General features: G+C 39.4%; 1 protein-coding gene across 1 annotated transcript in view; it reads right to left on the reverse strand.

Annotated features, from left to right (window-relative positions):
* Positions 1–13261, reverse strand: part of LOC106518357 (tensin-2) — a gene marked incomplete in the record, with an annotated part of 38801 nt that overhangs the window by 14097 nt on the left and 11443 nt on the right. Inside the window, 8 exon segments of the mRNA XM_014009620.1 lie at positions 70–182; positions 270–353; positions 518–582; positions 674–796; positions 1455–1505; positions 1666–1849; positions 1998–2047; positions 2139–2171. Of these exon segments, the coding sequence (XP_013865074.1) occupies positions 70–182; positions 270–353; positions 518–582; positions 674–796; positions 1455–1505; positions 1666–1849; positions 1998–2047; positions 2139–2171 (703 nt within the window).

Here is a 13261-nt window from a genome sequence, read left to right on the forward strand (position 1 = left end):
ATTATTATTTGGCTAAGTCTGATTTATTTTAATGAGGTGGGACAAACACATTTTCTGTGTAAATCTGACCTCCTCCTGTCTGGAAGTTTGGCAGAGAGGGAATGACGATCTGATGGAGGAACAGAGGACTGCTGTTCATTTTGATGGAACCGGACAACAAACTGCCAAAGTAGTAGATGTACCTGTGGCGGAGAAGATGAGATAGGATGAGCAATGAGATGGAAGAAGAAAAAAAAGCACTATGAATGAAGTTGAAAGAGTTAAATGACCTGTTCTGAGACGGCTGCAGAGAAGAAGAGACTTTGTCCTCACAGAACTTCCTCATTGCCACCGTAGTGAGCGCCTGGTCTGCTCTGTGGAACCAACATGATCAATAACAGTTATGGACTAAAATTTGTAGGGTGAGCAGCATTGTGATATTTTCTTGGGGACAAAAGCTTTTATTCATTCATGTGAACCATTTCCAACACATGCTGTAATATTTCCTGTCTCGTGTATTTATAAAGATGCACATTACCCAGCTGATATCTTGCTGTAATGCATGTATGCTGCCACGATCACCCCAGTTTTCCCTTTGTTTCCCTGTCAGAGCAAAAACCAGAAGARGTTTTAAATGCGCCACAGCGAAAGGAGCAGATGCGCGAGTGTGCATGTGTGCTCATGGTGCACCGACTTTGCAGTGGAGAACCACAACGTTGCTGGGGTCAGAGGTCAGCCAGGTCTCCATGGCCTTACAGACTGCACAAATCCTGTCCAGAGGAGGAGCGTGAAGATTGGGCCAGCCGTAGTCCTGCACCTGGACCACAGAGTTAGTTTGTTAGTTAAACTTTTGCACCACCAGGCAAAAACATTAAGAACAATTCTTATTGACAATGTTAGCCTGAAAGTGCTGAAACACTTAAAAATGGGAAAGATGGGGAAAGGGCAACATTTACGTTGATACAGTGAGCAATGTGTTCATTCTGTAAAACAGTRACATGACAACGTAAAAAGGTCCTTRAGTCTATGTTTGAAAACAGGAAATGAAATCAAAGTGTGGAGATGTAGTGTATTTTGACAAAAGTTTCAATCATTTGCAGAAGCAAAATGGGAAGACACAAGGCCATAAGAAGACTTGGTTTTAGGGATTTTCAATTTAATAAGTTAATTAAGGATCAAGTATTGTATATTCAGGGGGATTCTTGTTGTAGTAACTGATTTAAATAAGGTAGTAGAGTTTTATAAACGACAAGACTGCAAGGAAAGCCAATRAACCTGAGAGAATAACAGACAGTGTTGTGTTTTATAAGAGGAGGAGAGGATTTGAATTTTGAGTTTGGTTCATTTTTAATCAAGTCAGATTTTACCCATTGATTCTTGATGTGTGTGTGTGTGTGTGTGTGTGTGTGTGTGTGTGTGTGTGTGTGTGTGTGTGTGTGTGTGTGTGTGTGTGTGTGTGTGTGTGTGTGTTGTACCTTTGGATTAAGTCTGTTAATATCGTGCCTCTTCTCTGATAAATTCAGAAGCTGCAATAAACAAATAAATAAATAAATAAAGCAAAAAAACACAGGACAGCCGATATTAAAATTACACTATTCAGCAAAATAACATTTAAAGAGACAGTCAAAGCAACGTTTACAGTAATATTCTGTGAACACAACTCAGTATTTTTGTTTCTAGACGAACCAGGAACTTGTCTTGYTGTTTTGATTTCAGCATGGCCGCGACTTCCTGCAGGTTCTGGCGGTACCGCGGTTCTTCCAGCTCCGGCGGGAAGAAGACAGAAATGATCCTCTCTGTGATGTAGGTGAGGTCAAAGTCATAATGYCACTCCATCACATGCTCCATCACTTGATCCACGCTTTTACTCCTGGAGATTGTGCAAAACAAACAAACAAAATGAAAAAATAAAAAAAAAAATCCATAAGCAAAGAAAAGAACTCAGTCTGATTCTTTGGTTCACTTTAACAATATATTTTCTGCTTATTTGCACGTGTTTGATTCAGGTATTTCAATACCTTGGCAAGGAGCCTCTCTTTCTCTGTGGTCTTGATTTAATGGAGCTGCGCTGTGAAACAGAAATCAGCAGTTCAGTGCTACAAAGACTCTTTAAATCAGATGATGTGACGTTTCATTCAAACAGAAACATTCAAACCTACCAGGTCAGACTCCAGAGTGCAGGTGGAAGGCACCTGAGGAGAAAAAAGCGTAGAGTTTGAGCTTGTAGCCGTAGCATAAAGCCCTCACTCCCCACACACACACAAATAGTAAACCAGCTCGTTTTTATGTGTGTGTTTGATTTAATGCGTTTGGGCCGACTCCAGCTGCACAGATGAAGGGAGGGGAGGTTGTGTGATGAGGGGGAAGGAGAAGCTGATGGAGAGAATAGTAAAATTCATTTTTTATTCCCCTGTTGTCATCTGCAGCAGCTGGTGTCAAGAAGCATATGGATTTATTTTTTCACTTCCACAAACATCAATAAACACACAACGTAAATCAGAAATACACTGGTCCATGAAAATAAAAACATGGAAAAAAGTTATTTAAGTGTGAGTTTTATCATTATTATTTAATACATCACTCTTTTAATATGCTGTAGTTAAATAAGCAAAGTTATAGGATATGAGGAGCTCAATAAAGATGATTGATTCGGCTGTTTGGCAGCAGATGGAGAGGATACAGGCAGACAGTTCACTGAAGAATGTCTCTACATGTGTTGTGCAGTCCTTCTGTTCTGCTGATGACTCAACAAAAAAAAAACTTTACAAAATAACAAACACACATGTAAAATATATTGAACAAAGCCGAGGTCATCCAAAAAGAGTTCAGCTATAACTGAACAAACTAGAGAAAGAGAAACTCTCTGTGACAGTACGGCATGAACGCTGCTGAACTACATCACTGAAAGTCTGCTGAAGAAGCAGAAACTGAGTTGTTTGAGCCAGAAGAAGCAGGACAGTCTCTAAAAGAAGCAAAACATGAGCTAAAATCTGAAGGAAGTAGGACACCAGCTAAAAGCTAAAAATGTTCAATTCTAACCGAAAGCTAAAAGCAGCAAATGCTCAGAGCTGACCAACAAGCAAGTTAAAAACGCAAAAGCCTAGAAGTCAAAAGAAAAAAAAAATTTAAATTCAAAATTAAATAATAATAATAATAATAATAATAATAATAATAATAATAATAATAATAATAATAATAAAAGTGAAAAATAAATCAAAAAGCTATAAGTGAAAAAATAGTAAAATGCTGGCTAAAGGTACCAACATGCAAATTAAAAACAACACAATTTTAACTAGAAGCTAAATGTGGCAAAAACCTAGCTAGAAGCTAAAAGCAACAAGAAGTTAGCTCCAAGCTAAAAGCAGCATAAAAAGACTAAATAGAAGCAGATTTCAAAAAGAACAGTGTTTACTAATCTTGTTTGTCTATGAAGAGAATATTAAATCATGTTAAATATTTTGAAAAAGTGAAAAGTTATAAAATGTTTATCATATTTAGGACAGTGTATCATTTATTTTTTGTTTATGTCATAAGAGATGTGATGCCTGATCTGCTTTTTTGATCAAAGTCCAAATACAATATTAGTAGATCCAGAACTGAGAGCCAACATAATAACGTTTTCATTTTTCACATCACAGACAGCATCTGTAAGCAGAGGAGACAAATACATTTTCCAGGTGGTTCAAGACATCACACACACACACACACACACACACACACACACACACACACACACACACACACACACACACAGCTGTGTCCAGCTATCTACATGGGGACATTCCATTGACTTCCATTAATTTTTACAGCCTAGCCATAACCCCTTACCCTAAACCTAACCTCACAGGTACATATCTAACCCTAAACTTAACCTAATCTCAATTCATACTATGGTCCTAAACCTAACCCCCATCCCACCAATGGCCTTTCGAAAAGAGAACGAAGTTGACCGTGAGTTAGCGATAACATTAGCAAGCTTAGCCCGAAGAAGATCGGTAAAGATCGAAATGTCGCAACAGCTTTTTTTGTTTTATGTTTTTGTCAATTTTTTTACTTTATTAAAATAAAGTGCAAGTGAGCAACAAGTTAGCTTATTTTTGTAGCACACAAGCTAAGTTTCTAAAAACCAAACCAGCTAAATTTCAACCCTTTTTTTGATAATTATTTAAATCGAGACCTTTTTGTTTACTAATAAAAGGCACGGTGGATATATTTTTTAAGAAAAGAAAATCCACTTTAATGGACTTTAAAAATGCCCTGGCATCCAGACGACGAGACGGACGGTTGGACAAGTGTGAGCTACAGACGAGGCCGCAGGAGGGACTGCGCACATGCCGTTCCTGACAATGGAGCACATAACCAATGTACAAGAAACCCTGAGGTTTGGAGACGCTCTTATGCATCAGTCACCAGGGGCAGGCCATGCAGCGACTTCAGGGAGCAGAACCAGCCTTAGCAGAAGAGAGGCAGAGATGGGTCCAGGCGGAATGGAGGCAGCAGGAGGCTAGGCCTGTCACGATAACAAATTTTGCTGGGCGATTAATTGTCTCAAAATTTATTGCGATAAACAATAATATTGCCTGGTGACCGTTTTACAACTAATAATTATAAAAGCNACACACACACACACACACACACACACACACACACACACACACACACACACACACACACACACTCGTGTCTTGCTATCTTCACAGGGACTTTGACTTCCAATCATTTTTCATTTATTTCTATAGCTAAAAACTGTCATTTTTTGAATAAATTTATTCAGTGACATAGAAATAAAATAGCAGAGACTCGCCACTCAGATTCTCGCTTTGCCGTTTAATCATAATAAAACCAATACCATAAACAAACTAAACTTCTATAATGACGATTCAACCTTTTAACCTCTTCAGGCTCTTCCTGGTTATACCCCTGGAGGTGGTAACTTTTTATATCAGACGTCAGAACGTAACCAACTTTTGTTAATGCTACAGGCAGCAATAAGACACACCAACTCTCATTCTCTGTTTTAAACCTTATGCTGCAATGATCAGAAAGTCTAAAAATACAAAACTGGTTCTAACATTTAGTCAATAAGTTACAAAATGTCCTTCACTAGCTTTACTCTTTATCTGTGACTCCTCTTTATCTAACAGATGGCAAAACTCTTYTTCATTTCTAAATCTAAATCTGGAGATCTTCTCAATACCCATTACATGGTGTTTTACGACCCACGATGGGATCCTGATACAAACTTTAGAAACTACGTTAAGAGTGAAGAAAACCAGAACAGACCCATGTTATGAAACCTGCAACAAAGTATGATGTAAAACAGATCAGACCATAGGGGAGAAAATAACAGGTTTTAATAACAGCTAACTGGATAAAATGGGTCCAGGAAGGAACAGTGGGCTATTTCAAAAACACACAAACGTACACATGTAAAGCATAAAACACACACACACAGAGTTAAAGCAGAACCTATAGAGGCAGGAACTGTAGCAATGCAGAATTAAGGCAGAGGATCAAGACACCAACGTCAACAGGAAGCAATTTTCTGCAGGATGTTAAAGGTTCTCGCACACAAACATTCACACACATTACACACTGCCAGCCTTGGGCTCTTCATTAATGCATGCTGGGGCCACAGGGAACGGGGGCCATCTGGTTCAGTTTGTCTTGTTCATCAGCGAGCATTTAGTGAGGTGCCAGTGACAGCACTCCATCCCTCCCTGGGTGACAGGCTAGCTGATGGTGGACTGGATCCTGGTYTGTCCCGGTCATCCTTTAGAACTTTTAACTGACCGAACTACAGAACAGCCGATACCTGTAAACCAGGAGATTAGGAGCCATTTCTCTGAGTCTCTATCTAACAGGTCCCGCTCCAATTTCCTCCTAAATGTTGAGCTATTCCTTGGAGACAAAACCGTAAGTGTCTGGGAAAATGCCAACGATGCTTGTCAATACTTTTTGACATTTAAAGCCTATTTGATCAACACGAAAAACAAAGAAACACTGTTAAGTTAGCATTGATTGTCTGAAAACTTTAAACCTTTGGAGTTTGCTGGCAGATAATTGCCTCCACGGCGCAGCAGGGATCTGATTTTGATACAACGACTGCCACGTCTCGATTCATCACTTCGGGGGAAAGGAAATCTGACACTCGGATCTGTCAGAGCTGTGGAAAGCAGGAGAGGCGACGCAGGCGCTGGTATCCGAGGAGGAGGAAATTTTATTTTATTCTGAGCTGACATCACACTCTGAAGAGGGAGAAGTGAGTAAGTTGTGTCTGAAAGTGGAAAACAAGCTAAATCTATGACTCAGGTTCCACAGCCTCACTTAATGCTGAAATAAATGTTCATTTCTAAACYCAGGCTTGTTTAAGTTTCCCTAAGAGAACCACAGGAGGGAAAAAATAAATAAAAGCGGCTAAAGTAACTCCTTTTGCTTTCATTTTCCAAACACCTTGTTCATCCCCTCCTCTCGTTTCCCTCTCTGTTACCYTCTTACATCTGCTTTGCTTCATCCAGAGCTCCAGGCGGGACAACGCCATCCTCACCGTTGGATGCAAACATGCTCCCCCCTCCCCTCCCCTGTTCAAACAACATTTAACCACAAAGAGCAGCTTGATAAGCATCACCACACACAGCCAGGGGACATCACCGACTAACCAAGGAGGAGGAGGGAGCTCAAAGCAAAAGCAAACTGTCCAGGGAGCAGAAAGATAGTCGGAGCTTTTAAAGGCAGGATGACAGGAAGTGGAAAGAGGGAGGCAAACAGAGAAAGAGAGAGAGAGAGAGACAACAAGGCAGAGTTCTGATATCAACAGCTGAACATGCCTCCTGACCGCTCTCGCCGAGCAGAGAGATTTAACGCAGCTATTTTAATCAGGCTGCTTATTTTAGACTAAAGAGCACACATCTCAGAACACTTAAAACTCTTTTTTCGTCTCTTTCTACATCAGTCATCTCTCCTTTGATGCAAATCTGGGAACACATTTCTAGGAGACAGAGCGGTTGATTTGTCTCAACGGAAACAAGCGTACTTTTTCACATGGCCTCACATAGCTGGCAGTATTGAGCGAACAATTAAAACAAATATTGCTTCTATGCATCCCAAATGACTTACTAAAAAAGAGCTCCAACTGCTTCAAATTCACTGCTGTGCGCCTGGCAAAAAATAGAAACAATATAGTTCCAGGAATATTAAACAAAGCTTGCTGGGCACCTTTAGTCAGGAAATTAAAAGCAGAAGGTCAACACAAACATGCGTCTGTGTTTGTGTGCGTGCCGTGTTGCCGATGAATGTTACCAAGGCGAAGAAAGCAGTAAAATTAAATTAAGCGAGATAATTATCTGTGTGCCACTCATCATGCCTGTGGTGATTACAAATAGCGGGAGCAAATTGCCTCGGAAAAGACACTAATTTAATTTACGACGACGGTTCACTTGACAGGGATTTATTAGTATTTTTAACTCTGCGACATCCATTTCAGCCATCAACTTTGATGCCTCTGCCTCTGCAGCGACGGTCTCTGCCGCCACACGCCAGCATGTTTGCCTGCTCCCTGTGGTGACGCATGAAKGGCTGAAAATCAAGACTCAAGATTCGAGAAAGACTCAAGAAAACGGATGACAAAACTTCCACCATTTGGAGAAAAGCCTGTCTGATAACTGTCAGCTGCCTCCTTTAGATCTGACAGGCTGTAACGTGGAGAAAAATAACAACTTTACAGGGTTTTTATTATTTTTTGGTTGTTCTGTTCTGGGCCTAATGAGAGCATCGTTATAGCTCACAAATGCATTAGCTACCTAAAGATAACAATGGCCATAAAAATTAATAAATCAGCAGGAAGCATTAGAAGAGCAGCTGAGGTGTATGGAAGATCATTCATATTTCACAGACATGAGGATTCACCAGCTTGTGTCAGGATACCTGCCAGGGGAGCAGGATCCAACCAGCTGCTTTTTAGTCGTTCCAAAGTGACTCGTAATGTATTTTAAATACAATTCCATGAATTGTATTAGCCGGAATTGGTCCATGAAGAAATGCATAATCACCTGCCACCTTAAAAGTCAGAGTTTAAACTAAATCATTTTATGTTGAGAAATATTAGAGTTAGAACTATATTTTGGTTAAAACTGTGCATCACGCTCAACTTAACAGGTCGCAGTGCACTAACTGTACAAATGATTACTGCCGTTATTGTGTCGGCTAAGGCTGATAAACTGTGGTGACTAATTTGAATTGAATTAACTCTAAAAAGGTAATCATAGATTCAGCTTCACTAAAATCCATCACAAGATATTTTTCTAACAATCAGTTAATGCCAAAAATCATAAGTGTAGCCTTCACAATATGCACTGCTAATTACTCTCAGCTACTATCTCACCGCATTTTAGCTCAATAACTTGGCTGAGTTGTAACAATTTTTGTGTTTATTGCAGTAATTTGGCTGTGGCAGCTTTTAGGACACTCAAATATGCTTTTCATTATTCATTCACACACACACTCACACACTGATGATGGTAAACTACAATGTAGCCACAGCTGCTAAAGAGTAGTTATCCCTACAGAAATGAAGGCTTTTGTTTATTCTACACCTTTTGTACAGGATTTATATTGCAGAATTYTTGGAAAACAAACAGACTTAATAACTTTAAGAGCTTTTAAATAAATTCTCAGGGGATCTGTGTGTTAATTCCACTATGTGTTCACAGTTTTACTTTTAAAAATGTTTCATATAGTTATCTTTTTTGTATTTGATTGTGTAGCTGTAACTTTAATGTACTTACTGCTGCCTATCTTGGCTCCATTGAAATAGAGATTTTTATTCTTAATTAGTTGTTTCAGGGTAAAGTAAAGATTTAATTATAAAGGTATACACAATGATTGCTTTCTGAGATATTAATTAAAATTCATCCAGTGGCTCGTAAGATGATTTGCCAACAGAACACACGAGCCAAAATATCATTACTTGTATTTTGCCTTCCAGCAGCAAGTGATGACAAACYTTTATGAACAACTCTGAACTAGAATGGTAAAGCAAACAGGAAGACGTGCAATGTAACTATGGAAAGAGGCAAATTTAAAAAGGTAAACATTCAAACAGAAACAAACATGTGCAATTAGAAGCATGACCTCTAAATGAATTTACTGTAGTGCTAAAGCGTTATAAAACAGTGCCCAACTACRTCATTAAAAAATAACTGTTATGACTTCGTCCTTGAGTGTAAATAATTCAAATCTGTGTACTTTTATAGGTCACAGCAGGAGTTTCTGCTTCACTTTCTGCAGTTTCTGTCTTCATCCTAGCAAACAAATTCTACTTTCTGATCAGAGTAAGCGTCCGGCTGCATCTTTAATAGAATTATATCTACAGATGCATGTCAGAGAACAAACTGCATGGAAAATCTGCAAAGATGCTAAATATCTAAAAGGGTGGAAATACGTAAGGTACACAAACAGCAGACAGTGATGTGCTCAGCGTGGAAAACTCCAAGCTGTGAGCACAGAGCAGAGTGTGTTTTTACCTCTTTAAAAGGAGCTTCAGTCTTTCCCCTCTGCCTCCGAGCAGTCCTGTATGTGGAGTGGAGTGTGGCAGCACACACACACACACACACACTGCTCCCTCTCTCACCGCTTCACGTTTTCCCTTCTCCGTCATATAAACACACACACACACACACACACACACACGCTCAGAGTGTGCCAGCAAGCATTAAGCCCTCTCACTGTGACTGAGTTTCACACACATAGACTCACTTCAGCAGACATGCAGCTGCTTGCAGCCTTTTACTTTTTTTTAAACAATAGAAATAGACAAGAAGATGAACAATAGATAGAGGAAAAACTTCAGTCCTGATGTAATCATTGAACGTTTGAAAAGGTTTAAATGTAAACATCCTAAAAAGGTTTACATTAGACTGTAAATGGGAAAAATGGGAAAAAAAATGAGAAAGCAAGTTAAAACGTTCCTTGAATTAATGTGTATCACTGTTGATGAGAGTTGCAAACTAAAATGATCAAATATTAAAACATAGGTTGTTGCTTTAAAAATAGCATATCTCATGATAATATGAGTTGTCACCCACAGACCATGTGCTGTGATGTCAGCGACTTCCACATCCAATTTTAGCTTATCTGTACAAATCAACAGGGCCGGTCCTAGCCAGTTTGGCACCCCAGGTAACATTTCAGACGGCGCCCCTCGTGCAATTTTCTAAATCTCATTGCCAATTTACATACATTCACATACCAAATTAAATAGCTTGGMCTTTGATATTATTTTTTGCTTTTAGAAACCAGGTTGTCCAGAATACCAGAAGTCTGCATCATACCTGCCAACAATTTACTGACAGCAACAAGGAACACCTGTTCATATCAATAAGCAGCTGTGGAGTGAAGCAGTTCTAAGGGGGTCCAGGGYTTCGCTCCCGCATAAAATTTTGTAAAATATTTCCATCCATTTCAAGCACAAATTAACTAAATTCTTGACATTAATTTAACTACAAAATCAGCATTTTACGTATGCAGAACACTAAAAGCCAGACTTTAACCTGAACTTTGACTGAGATCATAACTGAAACTTCCTTTCTTCTTCCTTTGTTTTCTATTTACACACTGAGCACCGGTTAGCCTTGACTGAATTATGTACTTTTTATACTTTTTTTTACATCCCCCATTTGCAGTTCTCCCTAGATGAAAGGTGCTTTTACCATTTGGCTATACTGCCACAGGCCAGCTATGTTTGTATTAGCTAACACAGGTTAGCTTTGGCAGCCATCTTGAATTATATTGACTTCATAATGAATCAGATGTACAGTTTACTTTCTGCAAGTTTAATCAAAATATGTCTAGTGATTCCTGAAATATTTTGCTAACACACCTTACATCAGTGTGTGATAAAACAAGAAGTGGTTATGAAATAAGACATCCTGTAAATGAGGGTTTGCGTGACATGAAGCAGACATCAGTCTGCAGCCTTGACCTAATGTCCCACATTGTTTATGAATACCCCCAAACAGGGGGTGATTACACATGCACACACACACACACACACACACACACACACACACACACACACACACACATACACACAGCTGCCTCTCACTTATGTCCCCCTGTGATCGCCCACTGACAGGCATCTACGGCACTCCTGTTATTTTCTATATTTACCCGCTCAGGCTTCTCCCATCCAGACTGATCATCATCCTTGTGTGACGACGTCCCGCTCTGTCTCACCCCGAGCACCCACTCTGCTGCTGCTGCCTCCGAGAAAAGGTTTTGGATATTGCCGTAGTGACCAGAGGGATGAGTATGACAAAAATAATCATCTTTTTTTAAAAACATGCTGCTAAAGTACAGCAGCTGGTGGTGTTCGGTGTTATACCATTACTGAGTCTGCGTGTGGTGATGGTTCATGTTGTGCTTTGTTGTAGCGACCTGCAGCATATACAACCATTTAGTAACAGCAGGAGGATAAAAAAATGCAAATTGATGAATATCCCCCACACTATGAAAAGTGGGTGATAATGCAGTTGTCTATTATTAGCAGAAAATGTAATGAAATTTGTTTTGTGAGTTTTTTTATAACAATACTTCTTGGCAATAAATCTTATATTGAACATCTTATTGGCATCAACTGTAGGTACCAGCAGCTCAAAACAAGTGTCAATAACAACAACAAAATAAGCTGTCTGGCAGAGAAGATTTGGCTAATTTCTCATGTGTGTAACTCACATACCCAGCTCTACTGCTCATCCCACAAATGCATGTTCCTTACAAATGTGACACCGTTTAAAAGAAATTAACATGTTTTCCACCAGTGTAAGATTTATTGCCAAGAAACCTTGTGACATAGAAATAAAAATAAAGACAAAGGCAAACACAAATTCCCTTACTTTGTGTGCTAAGTTAATGCGTGTTTTTGTTTCTGAAATATCTCATGAACCACTGGACAGGTTAACTCTTCAAAGAGCAACTTTTGAAATCAGCGTTGTTCAACATGACTGCCACCGATTAWCAACCTTAGCCAACAAAAATTAGTGCAACTCAGTCCATTGTACGGCGCTAAAATCTAGCGTGGTAGTAGCTGAGAGTCCTCTCCAACACAAACCTCAAGCATCAGCCGACAAAATCTTTGTTTGGAACTGAGGTCTTCAACCCTGTTCCTCTTGATCCATGTCCTGCATGTTTTAGCTGCTTCCTTGCTTTAACACACCTGATTCAAATAATTAAATTACTTACTCAGAATCTCATCGTTTAGCAGAAGCCTCTCAGTCACTTGTTCATTTCKGTCAGTTGAAATAGGGCAACATCTAAACATGCAGGACAGTGGATCATGAGGAACAGCATTGAAGACTTCTGGTTTAGAACATTGGTATATGATGGAGTGATCCAAGTTCCCTGAAAATATCTAGTTTCTTTAAAAACATGGTGTAAATTTGGAAAAAGTCCAAGTTTTATTGTGTGTGTGTGCACGTGTGTGTGCGTGTGTGTGTGTGTGTGTGTGTGTGTGTGTGTGTGTGTGTTTTAATAATTATTTCGGAGACAGACTTAATCTATAGTTCCATCCTCCTGTTTCAAACTCACTGCTTTGGCTGAGATAAGGTTAATTAATGTGACACAATTTATAAAATCCAATGAATACATGGGCGCTTTTTACTTTTGTATTGTTTATTGATTTATTTTTAATTGTAACATGTCATTGTGCCAAAAAATTATGACCCTCAACTACATGTTTAAAACTAATATTGATAATTTTACCCAATGAACAGGTGCAATATTGATAACCACCAATACTGAATTTAGAGGGGTGTTTCGCTATTTCTGATTTAGTGATAGGTCTACTCATAACCAAACACAGAGCATCATGCAGCCTTCAGAACATAAAATGACACTGTTATGGTGACAAAAACAAAAACAAACAAAAGAAAAACATTTGTCTCCATAAGTCCAAAAGTTGTCACCATAAGTCAGATTGCATAGGCATATGTTCTGTAAATAAATAAAATCATCACTTCCTCGTCATTACTCTTCTTCAGTGATAGAGCTTGGTGATGCTTCAAACTGTTAAACACTGCCACCAACTGTTCGGGAGGATTATTACACCCCTAAAGGCTGTTTCACTATGGAAGTGGTGTGTGCAGCAGGGTGGCCAATGGGGTGGACAAAGATTTGTCTGTGGTGGCCATGGCCACCCCCTGGCTCTGCCCCTGCCCCAAATGGATAAACGTGTGTGTGTGTGTGTGTGTGTGTGTGTGTGTGTGTGTGTGTGTGTGTGTGTGTGTGT

The sequence above is a fragment of the Austrofundulus limnaeus genome, unplaced genomic scaffold (genome assembly GCF_001266775.1).
Source record: "Austrofundulus limnaeus strain Quisiro unplaced genomic scaffold, Austrofundulus_limnaeus-1.0 Scaffold60, whole genome shotgun sequence".
NCBI classification, from domain to species: domain Eukaryota; kingdom Metazoa; phylum Chordata; class Actinopteri; order Cyprinodontiformes; family Rivulidae; genus Austrofundulus; species Austrofundulus limnaeus.